This window comes from Poeciliopsis prolifica, unplaced genomic scaffold (genome assembly GCF_027474105.1).
Source record: "Poeciliopsis prolifica strain line A6 unplaced genomic scaffold, Auburn_PproV2 SCAFFOLD009, whole genome shotgun sequence".
Taxonomy (NCBI): domain Eukaryota; kingdom Metazoa; phylum Chordata; class Actinopteri; order Cyprinodontiformes; family Poeciliidae; genus Poeciliopsis; species Poeciliopsis prolifica.
The window spans coordinates 10,922,501-10,943,225 of NW_026562384.1; the positions used below are offsets into that span (position 1 = coordinate 10,922,501).

The window sequence follows — 20,725 nt, forward strand, 5'->3', positions numbered from 1 at the left end:
TTCCAAGTTGTCGCCACTGATTCTGGGACTCCGTCACTCAGCAGCAACGTCACAGTGAACGTGTTCATTCTGGATCAGAATGACAACGCTCCAGTCATCCTGTATCCACTCAGCTCCAATGGTTCTGCTGAAGGTGTGGAGGAGATTCCACGCAACGTGAACGCAGGACACTTGGTGATTAAAGTCAGAGCCTATGACGCTGATATAGGATATAATGGCTGGTTGCTGTTTTCACTGCAGGAAGTTACTGACCACAGTCTGTTTGGTTTGGACCGATACACTGGACAGATCAGAACACTTCGCTCATTCACAGAGACAGACGAGGCTGAACATAAACTGGTCATACTGGTCAAAGATAATGGAAACGTTTCACTATCAGCAACAGCTACTGTGATTGTTAAACTGGTGGAGCCAAAAGAGGCTTTTGCAGCTTCTGATGTTAAAAGTGCAGCAAAGGATGATGAGGATAATGATGTCACGTTTTACTTGATGATCACTTTGGGCGGAGTTTCTGTTCTATTTATCATTAGTATCATCGTGCTGATTGCAATGCAGTGCTCCAAATCCACAGACTATACTTCTAAATATCTCCAAGAGACTAATTATGATGGGACACTTTGTCACAGCATCCAGTACAGATCTGGAGACAAACGCTACATGTTAGTTGGACCCAGAATGAGTATTGGATCCACTATAGCACCCGGAAGTCATGCAAACACATTGGTGTTACCTGACAGGAGGAGAACATCTGAAGAGGTAAGGCAACAACCTAGTTTTTTTTAGATGTTTGTTTAAAAAAAAACAAACAAAAAAAATGTCTATTTAACTTATTTTCTGTATGTACAAATCCTTTCCTCGTCTAGCGTTATTTTGAGTGTTACATTTTTAGTTTTTATTTTAGTTTTATTAGGAGTATTTAATAATACTTAGACATTTCACTTTCTTTGCAAAAAACTTCCATAGAATTAATCAAGCCCACAAATGCTTTACAAAATTGTGATTTTAACCAAAACCTACAGCAATATCTATGCGTTAAATCACATTGGATTTAAACTTTTAACATGACTTTCTTTAGAAATTAATATTCTAAAAATAATAATAAAAAGTACATGTTTACCAGCTTTACTGAACTCTGCTTTCACAGTCTGGAATTTGTCTTAGAAAGCTCAGTTTAAAATCAAAGTAATCCATGTGTTACTGTCCATGGTGCTGAAAATTTGTTTCTGTCTCTTTTTTTGTATCTCTCTTATCATAATTTGCATTCAATACACTTCCTACTATTTGCATTACATCGTAAGCTGTTAATCAAATAAAGAATCTACAATGATTAGATATTTGATCGGAATATTGTGGCATAGATTTATCTCAAGCACACATTGTACAGCCAGCCTGTTCGTTGTAACAAAGCACATATAGCCTAAGAAACCACACAGTCTTAGAGTGGGACTTACAATAAAATAGTTTATATTGTCTTTACTCAGAAATCAATGTAATTTCCTCCCATGCTGCGGCTGCCGCACAGAAACAGAAACTTAAAGGACAGTAAGAATAACAAGACCTTAGAATATGCAATACCTCCTGAGAAACTACAAAACCAAGAGAACAGACAGATCCCACGGAACAATGCATGCTGATAAAAAAAATATGTTTAGTATCATACAATATGTTACAGTAACTGTCGATCTAGATCTTCACATCATTACTATGTCCAAAACAACTAAATATGATTGTAAATATGAATGTGAAAAATGTTTTTTTTTTTTTATCTAAGATTTGCAGCGAGACCAACAAATACAACAAATATTTTATCCAACTGATGAACTGTATTTATTATTTTGTGCATCAAAACATTTGGTCGCCTGGCGTCAGTACGGTATAGAAAATAGTATGAGGCTGTCGTCATTTCGTTATGATCCCACCCCTTCAGATCATGCCCTCGTCGCTGTTCTGTCTTTTTGTTCTTGGACGTTTTGTGAGCGCACTCAGTGCAAAGTGTTTGCAAACAGAAATAAGCGGCAGATGTGCATCCACAAAAAGTCGGAATTGTTTTTGAAAACATAGATTTTGCGATTGCAATGGAGCACTGATGACTTCCGAAATGTGGAAGGAACAAAGAAGAATCGAGCTACGGAAGGAGCCGGGATATTTCACTGTACTGGCGCTTGCTCTGCTTTTTTGGAGCGCGGCCTCAGCGCAATTGCGGTATTCAATCTCCGAGGAGGTAAAAGAAGGAACTGTGGTCGGAAACATAGCGAAAGATCTGGGGATAGATAAAAACATACTGAAAGACAGAAAGTATCGGATTGTATCAAGTGACGCTGATCCGCTCTTTAACGTGAATCAAAACGACGGGATCCTTTACATGAGCCGGATAGTTGACAGAGAAGAGGTGTGTGCCCAGAGCACCCGATGTGTAATGAATGTGAAGACTGTTCTAGAGAATCCGTTGGAGGTCCATTACGTGGAAGTGGAAATCCTGGATATAAACGATCATTCGCCTATTTTTTCGGACAAAGACATTACACTGGAGATATCAGAGTCAGTGTTGCCGGGAGCACGATTTCAGCTTAAACCGGCCCAGGATCCAGACAGCGGTCAGTTATCCGTGCAGCATTATAAACTTAGCCAAAACGACCATTTCAGATTAGAAATTAAGGACAAAAGAAATGATTTTAAAATACCGATATTGGTTGTTCAAAAGCCTTTAGATAGAGAAAGTGCACAGAGCCACAAGTTGATACTGACAGCTTTAGATGAAGGTAAACCTCCGAAATTCGGTAATATGAATATACTGATACATGTTCTTGACGTCAATGACAACGCACCTGTTTTCTCAGAGAAAGAGTATACTGTTACACTGAATGAAAATGCTCCACTGGGAACAACTGTCATGAAGGTGAACGCAACTGATTTAGATCAGGGATCAAACGGAGAAGTCATTTATTCATTTAGCAACAGTGTGAGCCAAAAAATATTGAACCAATTTAATATTGATTCGTTAACAGGTGCTATAACTGTTAAAGGTGTGATTGACTACGAGGATAAAGACGAATACGAAATTGAAATACAGGCATCTGATAAAGGTTTTGCTCCGCTGACAAAAGAAAAAAGCGTGATAATCAAGATCATTGACATGAACGATAATGCACCTGAAATTGAAGTTACTTCGTTTTCCAGTTCACTTCCTGAAGATTCACAGCCCGGGACAACTGTGGCTCTTATCAGTGTAAATGACTTAGACTCAGGCCAAAATGGAAAAATAATCTGCAGCCTACAGGAAGGTGTTCCCTTTAAATTATCGCCAGCTTTAAAAGATAAGATGTTTTCTCTGGTTACTCGATCTTCTCTGGACAGAGAGGAAAAATCACATTATAATCTCGTCATAACCGCAACAGATGCAGGACAGCCTCCACTATCATCGGTAAAGACGGTCAGTGTTGTGGTGTCAGATGTGAATGACAACAAACCAGAGTTTTTATTGAGTCCATATACTTTCTACATAACTGAAAATAATAATGCGGGTTCTGTGATGTTTTCTGTTAAAGCGGCGGACTGTGATGAAAATGAAAACGCGCGTATTTCCTATCATGTCGTCAGACATGCAGTTGAATACAGCAAATTAACTTCGTTTCTTAATGTAAATTCCGAAAATGGAGATATTATAGGGCTAAAAAGTTTCGATTTTGAAACGCTAAAAACTTTCCAGTTCCAAGTTGTCGCCACTGATTCTGGGACTCCGTCACTCAGCAGCAACGTCACAGTGAACGTGTTCATTCTGGATCAGAACGACAACGCTCCAGTCATCCTGTATCCACTCAGCTCCAATGGTTCTGCTGAAGGTGTCGAGGAGATTCCACGCAACGTGAACGCAGGACACTTGGTGACTAAAGTCAGAGCCTATGACGCTGATATAGGATATAATGGCTGGTTGCTGTTTTCACTGCAGGAAGTTACTGACCACAGTCTGTTTGGTTTGGACCGATACACTGGACAGATCAGAACACTTCGCTCATTCACAGAGACAGACGAGGCTGAACATAAACTGGTCATACTGGTCAAAGATAATGGCAACGTTTCACTATCAGCAACAGCTACTGTGATTGTGAAACTGGTGGAGCCAAAAGAAGCTTTTGCAGCTTCTGATGTTAAAAGTGCAGCAAAGGATGACCAGGATGATGATGTAACATTTTACCTGATTATCACTTTGGGCGGAGTTTCAGTTCTATTTATTATCAGTATCATCGTGCTGATTGCAATGCAGTGCTCCAAATCCACAGACTATACTTCTAAATATCTCCAAGAGACTAATTATGATGGGACACTGTGTCACAGCATCCAGTACAGATCTGGAGATAAACGCTACATGTTAGTTGGACCCAGGATGAGCATAGGATCAACTATTGTACCCGGAAGTCATGCAAATACGCTGGTGTTACCTGACAGAAGGAAAACATTGGATGAGGTAAGCCATGCACTTGAATACTTTGGGTTATTTCGACTCTAACTGCTACCTCTCTTGTGAAATTGACTGATTTAGTGGCTATAGTTACCCCTATTAATTATTTGACATTAAACAGTCTCAGATATAGTGGAGTGATTTTGCGTTGTTTAATTTTTAAGCCTAAGGTGTTTTTTTCCCGTGTTTATTTGTTTTAAATAAGAATATTTATCAAATTTCTAGCGGAAGAATGCTATTTAAATAAGAAAATTGTATAAATTGTTTTAATATTAATTTAACTGAAAAGCTTTTTCTTCATTTCGCCAAATGTGGACATTGATCACTTTGGGCGCAAGTGCTCTGACGAAAACTGTTTTGCTTGAGAAGACAAAAACAAAAAACAAAAACGGAAGTCTGGTAAATTGTCAGTTACAGAAAATAACATAAAATGGTCATACTGGTCAAACACAATGGCCATGTTTCACTCCAATTATGCTGCTGACACTTTGCTTTCCTCATTTGAATAACGTTCAAATTCATAAATCACTTTTAATATCACCGGCTTATTAAGATAATTGTTTAGATAATTTTCATTAATTATTAGAAATGCATTGGTATAAATTATTTAAAATATACTCAGAAGTTGTATATTTTATTAACGAAAATGGTGTAATGATGCACGTTCCTTTTTAAATTAGAGCAATGCTGTGCACACAAAATGAACATTTGATCCAGCGAGCTTAAAGATCGCGGGGGAAAAAAAAACCGCGTTATTATAAAGGCCGCATGATGTCAGTATAACAGAACCAAAACGCATCGCGTTTGCTTTCACTGATTTTGTTTCAGCCTATCAATGCTCTCGTCATTCTCATGTTACCACCGTTGTTCCCGAGCTTACTGTTGCCTTTTGTGGATTTTTCTTTACGCTTTCTTTGAGAATACATGGATATTTTCTTACCGACCACACCGAAGTCACGTCACGCATTTGTGTGATTTGCAGTGCTTTCTGGATGAACAATGGAACGAGGAAAATTCGAGGCGCGTCTGGGGAAAGGACGCATAACCCGATTTGCGGTTGCTATGCTTTTACTGAGTGCACTCAGAAAAATTTGACCAATGGTTACTCAAAAAAATTGAGGCAACAAAGTGACACGTAATATAATTGAGTAGATTTTATGTTCTACAATAATGAGTAAAAAGTATTGAATATTTTAACTTAACTTAACTTAAAAAAATCAAGTACATGTTAATAAAAGCAACAGCTGAAAAGTGTTGGATTTAGTAATATCAAGCCAAATGATAAGTTATATTGACAAAAAATATTTAGTAAATCCAACTCAATTTTACAAGGAAAAATTATTTCTATTTACTAAGTTTCTGAGAAAAGATTATTTAGATTTACGAAATATCTGTGGGAAATTGATTCATATTTACTGATAATCTAGGTGAAATTAATTTATATTTATTAATTAAATGGCTGAAATTGATTTAGATTTACTAAAGATCAGCATAAAAATTTATTTGGATTAAGTAAATAATATAAATGATATCAACTCATATTTTAGCACATTATTGCTTAATTCAACACAGTAACACTGTTGTTCTTAGACATCTGTAGCTAAAATAATTGATAAATTCTAAGTTGTTATTTGTGTCATAGGACTTTAAATCTATTCAATAATATTGAGTGTCACTTTGTTGCCATAATTTTTTTAAGTCTAATTTACACAATATCCTGACCAAACTTGAGTGGCATCAAAAATCAACAAATTAAACAGCAGCAGCATTTCTTTGTGAAACTTTATAAAACGTAATTATCCAGCACCCAACAAGTGCAAAATTCCAAAATACAACAATAAAACAGAGAAGGGGCAATATACAATATATCAGTATGAAGTCAAAAACATAGTGCCACTCTGCTCAAAGTATAGTTAACATGATTTTTTAGAACAATCACATCAACAACAATCAACTTGGACTCAGTTAAGCTTGCTTCAACAATTTATCAATCACATAAACATAGTTAACTTTATGTTTAAGAGGCATGCAGAGCACAACACAAGTATAAATCTTACCTGGGGAAAACACGACAAGATGTGAGAGATGGGCAAGACTTTTGAGGCATAAAAACGTCCATTTTCTTATTTTGCATGTTTATGCTACATCTTGTCACTGTGTTGGGGCCCTTGGCTCCGTGACACTTACTTTCCTTTTCGAAAAATAAGTTGAAAGACAGAACTGAACAAAAACATATTATATAAAGTGCAAATGAAACACAACAGCGTTTTGCAGCCTGCAGATCATCACCCTTCAGTGGTGAAGCCTGCATGGACTCTCCAAAAAGGCAATAGTGGATTCTCTATGCTGTATAAAAGGGACAAGGGTTCATGTGACAGACCTGAACAGATCCAAAGCCATATAACAGGCCGCACTACCATATATGAGAACAAGGGGTCAGTCCTTAGAAAGGCTAGTTAACTGTAATGTACTGCAAGAAAAAATACACATGCAAAATCCACTGAACTGAAAATTACCCAAATTTTAACTAACTTCACAGAGCATGTCACAAAGTTTTGTGTGTTGGTTTTGACAGTGACTTGCCTATTCCCTTTTGTTTAGTAAGGGTTCGTTTTCTTAAGCCAGTAGTTTATTCCTGAGGCTGTTCACTTTTGTGGAGAGCTTTGAACTATCCAGTCCGAGGAGAAGTTTCTGAAACACTTCAAACGTGTATCTGAGCTTCTTTGGATAGGCAAGATTCACAGCATATGCCAACCCAACAAGCAGGGAGCAAGCCCTTGGAAAGTTACCCAGAGCAGTTAGAATTTTCACGCCGTCCACCACGATACCGATGTCTGGATCCTCTGACGTCTTAGCTTTGATGTTGTAGATCTTCAGGCTTTGAACAGCAAACAGCATCCTGTAATAGCAAGAACATTGTGCATATTAGACAGTACAGCCAAAGGAGAAGGTTCCATTTCCCAAATTGCTTACAACTGTTTGGACAAGAAAATCTGGAGTTTGTCAGCCGTTGCTAGTAATGCACTCTATTTATGTCAGTGTTTTAGACAAATATGAGATAACATTATCTCATATTTTAAATTAAAAATGAATTTAAAAATTAAAAAAGACAAATATAAATCAATCATAATAAAATATTATATTATAATATAATCAATTATACAATGATGAGCTGAACAGTTATAAATATTTCTAAATGAAGTTTCTGAAATTAAATCAATCCATTACACTATTATTTCTTCCTGACACTGTCTTGATTAATATCTTATTCTGCATTGCCTCAGTCTTTCTGTAAAAATGTCTTTGTATTCACAAAGCTGCGCCTTGGCCATAATTTCTTAGCTCGCTTTTAGGGACAAATTGCAAAGACTTAAAAAAAAATCAAGTTATGGTTAGGTAAAGCATTCTTATGAAAAAAATTAAATAAATTACTGCCAAGTTTTAAATTATGCCAGTTGGTAAAATGAAATTGAGATAGCATTCTGCACTAGCACTTAAAAATTTCTTAATGGAAAATAAAAATTAAAACACTTAACAGAGGACAATGATAGCTTACCAAGAACTACTGGGAGAAATAAAGTTATGACTATTTTGTAATTTGACTTTCCAACGAATACCAATTAGAAGAGTTGAGATAAATCACCTACTTTATATTTTAACATCTACTTAAACTTACATCGTACTCTTTTAAGAGTTGATCTGTAGATTCCCCAAGGTACATCATCAAACATCGAATGATAACGTCTCTGGTCATGTTGATGTCAGGATTGCTTGGAGTCTGAAACAAAAAAATAAACACCAGGTGATTTATATTACTGTTAATAAGCTCAAGGATCCTTCCTGTGCCATCTTGGGGACCAGTGTAATAAAACACTACTGAAACAAATTCTCATGCGATTATTTCATATTCCATTTATAAAGAGAATCACAGGCTAACCTCCAGTAAATTTAAGTAATGATATTCCAGAAGTTTAAAAACAAAATTTTGAGAATGAAAGATTAACAACCATAATGCTCAATGAAAGATACCTTGAGTAGGATAGCCTGCAACCTCAACCCCATGGTTCCGCCCTTGGAGTGGAAGAGGTTCAGAAGTCGAGGAGTATATTCATCCAGTTTGGACATGAACTTTGATTCAAGATGCACCATTGTGATTCTGTGAAACTCATCCTGGATCTGAAAGACAAATCATGAAACCAGTTTTAAAGCCTCAAATATTACAAAGATACATACTGTTCTTACGACATTTTTCAAAAGCAAGAAGATGGATCAAATTTGATCTATAAAATAGATGACAGTAACGCAACACATTTTGTATCAAATAGCTAAATGCAGAATCACAAATGCAATCCTTCACATTGACTAGGAATACTTCTGATTAGCATGCACTTATAACTCACGTGAGACGGCTCAAATAGAGCGGGCCATCTGGCTTTGATGTCCTCTATACTGGGAGATTGGTTGATGATCTCGTTTCTTCTGTGTGCAAATGTTTTGGCCATTTTTTCTTTTATCAATGCATTGTTGTCCTTTTTCTTTACTTCAGTAAGCAACTGAATCCTCTCTTGTTCTTGACTTTCTTCATCCTCTCCAGCCGGGTAAGGAGGAAGGAAGTTTACCTCTGCTTTTCGAGGCTTTTTTACATTCTTTGCAGACTTCTTGTCCGCAGGGGTCTTGCGTTTTAGTGCATTGCATAACACCTCAGGAACACCGTAGCCTCTGAGTTTGGTGCGATAATTTGACATCTTGTATTTAAGGCTTTGCTGCCAGCCATAGTAACCTGCAAAGGAACCGGGTTCCTTGAGACAAGGATATTTGTTGACAAGTGCCTCAGCAACATCACTTATCTGTGAACCTGATGGATAGGCTGTATAAGTATATACAGTTTCAGCCAGTTTCTCAAGTATGTCTGGCTTGATCTTCGAGGTAGTGAGAAGTGTTCCATTCTTCTTGTAGTCCTCATTGCCTCTTTCAAGGTACATCTCAGTTTCGTATGCAAACTGTGGAATGGGGAACTGCTTTGGCCATGACTGACAGCGTTCTGTGGTACTGCGCCCAGACAGGATAATGGTGTCCTGTGAAGAAGATGTTCCAGCAGTTGACTCTGCATTTGACTCTTCAAACGATGCAGAGTCACAGTCAGTGGAATGTTGAACAAAGGAACTGTCCAAACTTTCATTAGCTGCATACAAGTTCAGAAGAATAGGAGAAGTGTGAACAACCTTTATGGTGCCCTTGTGTTTGATAAGGTCATTGTTGTGAAGAGTAAAATAATCTTCAAATTCCACATCAAATACTGAAGACTGAACTCAGTAGAAATCCCAAAGGTGTCCTTCACAATATTATGCAGCTCCTCCACAGTGGGCGGGATGCCTGATGGAAGGTCCAACTTCTCAATTCGGTCGTCAATTATTACTCTGAGTTTTGCCTCCATCTCTGCCATCCAGACAAGAATAGACAAAAGTTAAATATATTGTTATACAGTACATGAAAAAAACCTGTATAAAAAAATTCATAAATAAAATCTGTACTTATTTAAGTGGAACACCACACTTATAATCATAACATTAAATGTGTGTGCCATAATTATGATTATTAAATTGCTATAATGTCAACAAAAAAGGATACTGTTGTTATATTTCCAGAACAATGATTTAAAAACAGATGTTATGAGATGTAAAGGTTAACATAATTTATCAAAATTACCTAAAACAAACAACAGATGTGACGTTTGAGTGTGACCAAGCGTTTTCCTCCCACGCTGTATGCAGCCAAGGGGTACACATCACCAAGTTTCTGCTGCTCAACAAGAGCCATCTTGCCAGTGTTCTCTAGTTGAAAAGATCTAAGATGCTCTTCATACCATGCATGTAGTAACTTTACAATAAAATGTGCACGGCTGTTTAAAATGGCTATCTGAATAATCTCAGCAAAGTCAGGAAGTCCTCCAGTAGAGCCATACGGCAAGATCATCCCAACAGTGTACTTTGTTCCATAGCAAGTGACAGTGTTAGCAAACTGCACGGAAGACAGAAGCGGTGATGTTTCTCTTAAAGCTTCCTGTATGTCTGAATGCAGCACATCTAAAGGCATCACAGATATTTTTGTGACACACAATGGCTGTTTTCCAACATCAGTATGTAAATGGCATGCCATCATCATCTGATGTTTTGTAGCAAGGGTCACCAATATATTTTTGAAGTTCTTTGTGTGCCTCACAACTTGCTTGAAAAAGCTGTGTTTCGCTTCAAAGCGCATTGTCCATACACCAACCAGAGGCCCATACTCTGCAATCAGTGCAGGGTAATGTTCTAAGTAATGGTGTTTGGGTGTCAGTGTCTCTTCAGGAAAAACTGCTAAGAATCTGTCACGATGCTCAGATATTTTAAAGTCAAGGTATGCAATAGTTTCAACTGTATGAACAGGGGCAACCACCAATTCAACAATATCTTTTAAAGTCAGAAGAACCTGCCAGGCAGCATCATCCTCAGGTACCCGTGAACCAACAATGAGTGGCAACAACCGTATTAGGGCCCAATTTTCATGGGCATTTCCTCCTATCGTTCTGCGACGAATGTAGTTTTGAGGGACTGCTTGAGGGCTGTTGGCTTTGTCTGGGCCCTTATAGGGAAAACGTGTGATTAACTCGTTGAGTTCAGTCAAATTAAAGTACTTCTTCTTGGTGAAAGTCTGAAAACACAATGCTAGTTCTCTTGGGACTATTCCTTCAAAAAGGTCATGTAGTGCATCTGGTGGATACCCAGACACAAAATGAAAGTGATTCAGTTTATCAGTCAATGGACACGACCGCTTAACGCCAAAGCAATGGGTTAAATTTGGATTTTCTCTCACAGTTTGTACATGCAAACTATGGTCCTTCTTTGTCCGAGGTGGAAACACTCCAGTCCGCACTTCGTGTGTCTGGTACTCTGAAGAATGTCCAAGACAAAATCTACAGATGTACGGCCCTGTGAAACTTTCAACTAGTCCGCTAATTGAATGTGCACCGAGATTATCGGCTACAACACAGTGTACAGTTCCTTTTACTCTTTTTCCAACACTGGAAATAAAATCCCGTCCTGTTCTAGAGTGGCAAGATCTTTCAAGAGGGGTTCCAAAACTGCTTTGTATTCAAACTGTTTGACATCAACAGCTTTGCAAAGTAAAGCTAGGTGTATCGACGTTAATGCAGACTGCAATTGGAAAGGTACATTTGCCAAAATCCAATAAATGGCTGTTATTTTGTGTTTTTTTTTGAAGTTCCTAGTGGGTTGCACACCTCAAAGTCATCGACATAAAGGATTACAGAGAGTTTTGTCTCTTCTCCAGCATAGAAGGCATTTTGCTTGAAAAGTTTGCCATCAAAAGTTGACTTAATATATCCAGTACTGTTTAAATGTCTGGATGAGATTCCCTCTGCAATGTGTTTATTCTTCAAAACCTTCTGCAAAGTCTCGAGAATAGGTACATATTGAAAGGTCTTGTTCTTTTGGAATCAAGGATATATTCAACAGGATCAACACACTGAAAATGCTCCTTAAAATACCTTCTTCTCTTAAAAGCTGAACCAAGTGGACCACCTACAGCAAATGCTGTACTAATGGGATGGAAGTTGCATAACTGTTCTGCCAAGTCTGTTATGATGGCCTGGTCAACAATGCTCTTATTTAACTTCAATGTTGAATCAAGTATATCTCTAACAACTTCAACAGATGCTGAAGATGAAATGAACTGAAGGTCTTCAACCAAGGCATCAATGCACTTTACAGAGGCATTATAGACACTTTCTAGCTTCAGCAGAAGTAAACCAATTCTTTGAAGAACCAAGTATGATGCACTTTCCTTATCACAATCTAAACTTGTGCACTCATTATGACTGGCCTCTAATGAATCAGGATGGTCAACAATCTGATCGTGGTGACTGTCATACACACCTTGCTTAAAACCGCTCAAAGAATAGGATTTGTGTGTTCTACTTTTGTGTTTCAGAAATGTATTGTATATATTTGTCCGAAAGCTGCATCCTTCAAATACACAAAAGACAGTTTCGTGGCTCTTTAGGTGATTTCCGATATGCTGAAAGTAGTCCTTTTCTGTAGAACAACTAGCACTGCAAACTAAGCACTTAAAAGCAGAGATGATTCCTGGCTGTATAATGACATGAGCTGTATGATACCTGGACAAATGTGTGCGAAGGGCACCCCTGTGTTTTAAATGTGCAAGGGCAACTGTCATATAGACATGGCTGGGTTTGCCCACGACCAAATGTTGCGTGTTGTAGTCTGTAATGTTTTAGTAGATTCCCCTTTGTTGCAGACAAAGACTTGCAGATCTTACACTGCCCACCCCATAGGCCAGAACCTAAGATAATAAGAAAAAAAGGTGTTTTTAAATTAGTGTATAACTAGTAGCATACATCACTAATAGATCTAGTAATTAAATAATGTGCCAGGGCTGAACAATTATCAAAATTTTATCAAATTGCAATACAGCCTACTGCAATTTTCAAATCACAGGAGGTACAACATGTCTTAAATCTTAAAAAAATATTTTAAATGAAATGTTCTACTGCAAAAATGTCCTGGCCTACACATCATAATCTAGAGACTTAAAAAAAATAAATACGTTACACATCCCTGCAAGAATCACGCCATAATCATCTTAATTTTCCAATGAAAATAAGAGCTCTATAATATACCAACTATGGATGAATACCTCATCCAAACCAACTACAAAAAATGAATTATCGTTTTAAGATGATAGACAAAACATGAAACAGATTTTAAGGTAATATGCAGATCAACAAATGCCAAACAATAAATATTAATGTCAAAGATGCCCAAAACGGACTAACGAAGCATTTCTCTCAGTCTCTCTGTGGCAGCAGTCAGTACGAAGCTCTACGTACTGATTTCAACCCAACATTCACAGACGCATCTCACTGTGACTGTTTATCTGTCAGTGTGAGCTGCAACCACAGTTTGAAAGCAAAACGTTTTTCCGAGAAAACAGGAAAAACGAGGAAGCCATTTGTGCCATCTGAATGTAACTAACGTAACGTTAGAGCCTCAGTGAGAGCCGGTGAACTTGGGTTTAGCAAAACACCAGCCACTGTGCTCAAATCACAATAACAGACGTTCCATGAAAATAACGCCAAATTAAAAGAAGAAAGAATAAACTGCGCACTTTGTCTCAAAATGTAAAAAGGCAGATTTTTCTTCCGAAATGTGTAACGTTATAAAAAATGATTAGAAATCAGCTTTTAACATGCTACTTGAGTAAAAATGTTACTTGAGTACATTTTAATTGTAAAAACTAAATGCAGTAACTTTAAACGAAACTCTTAACTTGATTAGCCTCTCACCGTTGAAAACAACGTCTGTTCCTCCATTATGGAGCCCAAACATGCTAGCTAGCTTGTTGTGTGGGGAGGGGGAGCTTGAGCTGAGGCCAAAAAACTTCATTAAATAAAAGAGTAGCTTGTATTCTACGGCCACTATATATCGGTATTACGTTAGTCACATTAAATTGTGACAGAGACTACTTTTTCAATCATTGCGATGTATTTAGTCAAATCAAAGACTTCGAATCCTTCACACTATAACTTTAAAGTTGCCATGTTTGGTCATTTGCAGTAAATTGTTTAACTGCTACAAACACTTGAATTGTTTAACTAAGAACAATTAAAACATGTCTTACCTTTAAGCAAACGGTAGTCCATGAAATGCCAAGCAGACTGGATGTTCAAATGCCTTGGGGCGGGAAAAATAAAGGCCTCCCAATGAGTAAAATTTATCAATTTTCTGCACTTTTGACTTTACCAATGAAAATAAATAAATTCTACTTATTGTTTTTCTGCTGATTTTATTGAAATAAAAACCGAGTAGAATGCAATTAAAATATATTCAAAATTTGGTTAATTCAGCTCAGTGAGATTCAAAATTGCACAAAGTCTTTTTTATTATGTATAGTTTGCTCTTATTTATTTAGCAAATATTACTAAACCCTGATCACACTTTTTTCAGTGTGTAACATCTGCACAACTGAGGTACTCTATATCTGAGGAAGTTAACGATGGGACTGCGGTTGGAAATTTAGTAAAAGATTTGGGCTTAGATAAAAGCACTCTGAAGAGCAGAAAATATCGTGTTGTTTCTGGAGGTGCGGATCCCATTTTCTATGTAAACGTAAGTGACGGCGTCCTTTATGTGACCCGAAGGATTGATAGAGAAGAGGTGTGCGCTCAGAGTAGCGTGTGTCTAATAAATGTTAAAACCGTGTTAGAAACCCCTCTCGAGGTACACAACATTGCGGTGGAGGTGCTGGACATAAATGACCACTCGCCCAATTTCTCCGAAACAGAAAAAATCCTGGAGATTTCAGAGTCTGTGTTGCCCGGAGCGCGATTTCAGCTTAAACCCGCACGGGATCTCGATAGCGGCCAGTTTTCGATTCAGCAATATAAACTTGGCCAAGACGATCACTTTCGATTAGAAGTCAGAGATAAAGAAGATGATGGGAAAATACCAATATTGGTTTTGAAAAAATCGCTGGATAGAGAAGCCGCAAGAAGCCACTCCTTAGTGCTGACCGCGTTGGACGGGGGAAAGCCTCCAAAATCTGGGGATATGAAAATTATAGTAAATGTTTTGGATGTAAATGATAATTCACCAATTTTCTCAATGGATGTTTACTCTGCCACTCTTGTGGAAAATGCTCCCCTGGGAAGCCCAGTTGTACAGGTGAATGCGACTGATTCGGACGGCGGTCAGAATGGAGAAATAGTTTTTTCATTTGGGAACAGTGTGAGTAGCAATATATTCAACATTTTTGATATAAACGAATCAACAGGGCAAATAACTGTGAAGGGACTTGTAGATTACGAGCAAAAAGAAAAATATGAAATTGAAATTCAAGCATCTGATAAAGGTTTAGCTCCGTTAACTGCGGAAAAAAACGTGATCATTAAAATAATGGACGTAAACGACAATGCACCTGAGATTGAGATAACTTCATTTTCCAGTTTAATCCCTGAAGATTCTAGACCGGGAACAACAGTAGCTCTTATTAGTGTTAATGACTTGGATTCTGGTTTAAATGGAAAAGTGATCTGCTCAATCGGCGAGGCTGCTCCATTTTCGTTATTGCCATCCGTGCAACATAATATGTTTTCACTTGTAACTAAATCACCTTTGGACAGAGAGAACACGTCGCATTATGAGCTGACAATAACCGCAAAAGATTCGGGACAGCCTCCATTATCATCGGTAAAGACAATCAACGTTGAGGTGTCAGATGTGAATGACAACTGCCCAGAGTTTTTGCGGAGCCCGTACACTTTCTACATCAATGAAGGAAACGAACCAGGGGCTAATGTCTTTTCTATCAAAGCTTTTGACAGGGATGACAGTAAAAACGCGATAATTTCTTATTATATTTTGAGAGAGGCACACGAAGATAATAAGTTGATATCTTTTCTTAACATAAATACTGAAACTGGAAACATTGTGGCGCTGAAAGGTTTCGATTTTGAAACTCTGAAAACTTTCCACTTCCAAGTTGTCGCCACTGATTCTGGGACTCCGTCACTCAGCAGCAACGTCACAGTGAACGTGTTCATTCTGGATCAGAACGACAACGCTCCAGTCATCCTGTATCCACTCAGCTCCAATGGTTCTGCTGAAGGTGTGGAGGAGATTCCACGCAACGTGAACGCAGGACACTTGGTGACTAAAGTCAGAGCCTATGACGCTGATATAGGATATAATGGCTGGTTGCTGTTTTCACTGCAGGAAGTTACTGACCACAGTCTGTTTGGTTTGGACCGATACACTGGACAGATCAGAACACTTCGCTCATTCACAGAGACAGACGAGGCTGAACATAAACTGGTCATACTGGTCAAAGATAATGGCAACGTTTCGCTATCAGCAACAGCTACTGTGATTGTGAGACTGGTGGAGCCAAAAGAGGCTTTTGCAGCTTCTGATGTTAAAAGTGCAGCAAAGGATGATAACGATGATCATGTGACTTTTTACCTGATGATAACTTTGGGCGGAGTTTCTGTTCTGTTTATCATCAGTATCATCGTGCTGATTGCAATGCAGTGCTCCAAATCCACAGACTACACTTCTAAATATCTTCAAGAACCTAATTATGATGGGACACTTTGTCACAGCATCCAGTACAGATCTGGAGACAAACGCTACATGTTAGTTGGACCCAGGATGAGTATTGGATCTACCATAGTACCTGGAAGTCATGCAAACACGTTGGTGCTACCTGACAGGAGAACATCTGAAGAGGTAAGATTAAATTTAGATACGTTTTGAAAAAAAAAAAAAAACAAACAAACAATTAAGACATCATTCATATTTGATTTTAAATGGGAGAAAATATAATTAAATAAAATGGTGATACTAAATATCTTTCTGCTGGAACCCCTCTTTCCAGCTAAGTTTTTGAATAAGAAAACAATATTTTTATAACTTTTCGTATTTTTTTCTTTTTTAAGATGGTGCAAAAAACTAATTGAAGTGCAATTTAGCATATTTTCCAGAGACTATCTGTAATGTCCCTGTCCCAGCTCCACGGCAAATTCAGTTTTCATCGCTCTCCTTGGTGCTGATTGATTTCGAGCTTGTGCCCCGGTCATTGAAAAAAACAAGGTTACATCATCAGTAAATTGTTCAAAAATTAGTCATTGTAAGTCTTATGATAAACCAGTTAGTATTATTATTGTTATTATTATTATTATTATTATTGTTGTTGTTGTTGTTGTTGTTGTTGTTATTATGACTGAAGTTGTTAACGTGAATAAATAAACACATCTGTGTAATTTGTAAACTGTTTGAAACTTTCAGCCATTGTAGTTAGCCACTGCATCGCTTGGTGTCAGTGTGCTTGTGTAATAGCGGCTATATCTTTCGTCACTGCTTCGTAGTTCCACCTCTTTTACCTTCCCATCGCACTTACTGCTGGATATAATCGTTTGGCTGTCTTTGTAAATAATACGCATGTTATTTGAGGGAGTGTGGACATTTTGGAACCCGGATTTTGTGCGTTACTTTCTGTGGACCATATTGTTTCTTATTTGGACTGATATTGTTTGATGTATGTTTATTTTTTTCATAATGGAACAAAGAGGATTCCACGCGGCATGGATGAGGCAGCGTCTGATCGCGTGCGCGACCGCTTTGCTCTTCCTCAGTGTTTCCTCTGCGCAAATGAAATATTCTATTTCTGAGGAGGTGAAGGAGGGAACTGTGATCGGGAACGTAGCGAACGACCTCGGGTTGGATCAAACCACGCTAAAAGACAGAAAGTATCGCATTGCAACCAGTACGGTCGATCACCTCTTTCATCTTGATCCGAACGATGGCATCCTTTATTTGAGCCGAAAAATAGACAGAGAAGAGGTTTGTGAACACGCCATTACGTGCGAAATAAACATAAAAACTGTCCTGGAAAATCCACTGGAGGTCCACTATGTTGGTGTTGAAGTGTTGGACATTAATGACAATTCTCCCGCTTTCCCGGAGAATGAGACGGTGGTGGAAATTTCTGAGTCAGTTTTGCCTGGAGTGCGTATTCCACTGCAGCCAGCCCGCGATCCAGACGCGGGAATATTTTCTATTCAGCGTTATAAACTAAGCTCTAGCGACTACTTTCGCTTAGAAGTCAAAGATACGGGAGACGATGGCAAAATCCCCGTACTGATTGTTCAAAAGTCATTAGATAGAGAAATATCAGCAAGGCATACTTTGGTGCTTACTGCTCTAGACGGAGGGAAACCTCCAAAGTCTAGCGAATCGGATATTGTTGTAAATGTTTTGGATGCAAATGACAACGCGCCTGTCTTTTCCAAAGATGTTTATTCGGTAATGCTTGAGGAAAATTGTCCACTCGGCACAACAGTCATCAAGATAAATGCGACAGATTTAGACAGCGAAAGGAACGGGGAAGTAGTGTATACTTTTAGCAACAGTGTAAATCGTAAATTATTTAGGCTTTTTGAAATTAATCCATCCACGGGTGAGATAACTGTTAAAGGTTTAATAGATTACGAGGAAAGGGATAGATATCAACTTGAAATCGAGGCATCAGATAAAGGTCTCCCTCCTCTTTCAGCTCAAAAAAGTATCACTATTAAAATAATAGATATGAACGATCATGCACCAGAGATTGAGATTACTTCATTTTCCAAATCGATCCCCGAAAATTCCCCACCAGGAACCACAGTCGCTCTGATCAGTGTAAATGACTTAGACTCGGGTCTTAATGGAAAGACTATCAGCACACTCAATGATGATATCCCTTTTATTTTATCACCATCTTTACAAGACAAAATGTATTCACTGGTAACCAAATCACCCCTTGACAGAGAGAAACAATCACACTACGTCATAATAATAACATCAAAAGATGCTGGTCAACCACCACGTTCATGTGAAAAAGCAATAAGCGTTGTGGTATCAGATGTAAATGACAACTATCCAGAATTCTCAATGAGCCCATACAAGTTTTATGTAACTGAAGGCAATAATCCAGGAGCCTATTTGTTTTCTGTGAATGCTTTTGACCGTGATGAAAATAGTAATTCAATAGTGTCCTATGAAATTTTGAGAGATGCAGGGCGAGATAGTACAGTTTCCTTTATTAATGTTAACTCAGAAACTGGAGACATTATGGCAATGAAAAGCTTAGACTTTGAAACACTAAAAACTTTCCAGTTCCAAGTTGTCGCCACTGATTCTGGGACTCCGTCACTCAGCAGCAACGTCACAGTGAACGTGTTCATTCTGGATCAGAACGACAACGCTCCAGTCATCCTGTATCCACTCAGCTCCAATGGTTCTGCTGAAGGTGTGGAGGAGATTCCACGCAACGTGAACGCAGGACACTTGGTGACTAAAGTCAGAGCCTATGACGCTGATATAGGATATAATGGCTGGTTGCTGTTTTCACTGCAGGAAGTTACTGACCACAGTCTGTTTGGTTTGGACCGATACACTGGACAGGTCAGAACACTTCGCTCATTCACAGAGACAGACGAGGCTGAACATAAACTGGTCATACTGGTCAAAGATAATGGAAATGTTTCACTATCAGCAACAGCTACTGTGATTGTGAAACTGGTGGAGCCAAAAGAAGCTTTTGCAGCTTCTGATGTTAAAAGTGCAGCAAATGATGATGAGGAAAATGATGTCACGTTTTACCTGATGATCACTTTGGGAGCTGTTTCTGTTCTATTTATCATCAGTATCATCGTGCTGATTGCGATGCAGTGCTCCAAATCCACAGACTATACTTCTAAATATCTCCAAGAGACTAATTATGATGGGACACTTTGTCACAGCATCCAGTACAGATCTGGAGACAAACGCTACATGTTGGTTGGACCCAGAATGAGTATTGGATCTACTATAGTACCTGGAAGTCATGCAAATACACTGGTGCTTCCTGACAGGAGGAAAACATCTGAAGAGGTAAGATTACATTGTGGTGGTGGTCACAGGGCACAGTGCTGCCAGTGCAGGGGACCTGTGGCAAGAATGTGGTAGCTTGCCAGCATCAGCATGTGTGTGTACTGAATTGGTGAATGACTGAATGAAGTTCAAAGCGTTTTGTAGACTTTTGTGCTAGAGAAAGTGCTGTGGAGGTACATTCCATTTACAAGCCATTTTAATTCAGATATTGTCTGAAGATACCTTTATAATGTCATACAATTTTCAATTTAAATCGGAGTGAAAAGAACTAAGTAATATGTCAAGGTGGAAGTAGTAGGCGAGCATGTTTATATGACCAGCACTGGTTACTGATGTTGTGGTGACCACACACAAGACAAAAATGATGTGATATCTTTTTGCTCATGCAGCTCTATTTCAGCTTAGATTTTAGTGAAGTCAACAATATTTTCCTTACTCTCCATAATTTTTTTTGTGTTGTTGTGGTGATGACAAGGGTACATCAAGGTTTTTTTTTCTTTTTTTTCCCCATTACTTTAAAAAAACTTGCTGTGTTGTCATCTGTGCAAGAAGTGAAGCATTAATTATAATGCTTTCAAGTACACCAGATCACCTTATTGATTTTATGCTTAGCATATTATCCTAATTTTCTGATATTTTTTTTTGACCTGTTAATTGTGACACGGTAAATCTCTGAAAATTGTGAAGTGGAGCCTTTTGATGCCCATAATGTTGATATGTGGTCCACTCGTTGCTTCTTTCTGATAGAATGCAACTTGAATGGCTAAAAATTTTAGCCAGC

The 20,725-nt window shown here is 38.2% G+C and overlaps 2 protein-coding genes across 7 annotated transcripts in view; both read left to right on the forward strand.

The window, feature by feature from the left end:
- The window catches only part of LOC129362983 (protocadherin alpha-C2-like), a 181,209-nt gene that overhangs the window by 46,646 nt on the left and 113,838 nt on the right, over positions 1-20,725 (forward strand). The window contains exon 1 of one of the 6 annotated variants that reach the window (XM_055034886.1): positions 1-756. This exon is cut by the window's left edge and continues 1,744 nt beyond it. The exons of 3 other annotated variants lie outside the window; for them this stretch is intronic. In XM_055034886.1, the coding sequence (XP_054890861.1) occupies positions 1-756 (756 nt within the window). Of the gene's footprint in view, positions 757-1,934; positions 4,463-17,449; positions 19,945-20,725 lie in introns of those variants that run through there. 2 more of the 6 variants (XM_055034880.1, XM_055034882.1) reach the window with 2 other exon arrangements.
- LOC129362690 (protocadherin alpha-8-like) lies at positions 10,829-17,254 on the forward strand. The gene is made up of 3 exons (XM_055034397.1): positions 10,829-10,852; positions 14,482-16,761; positions 17,183-17,254. Exons 1-3 carry the CDS (start codon positions 10,829-10,831, stop codon positions 17,252-17,254), a joined length of 2,376 nt encoding a protein of 791 aa, XP_054890372.1.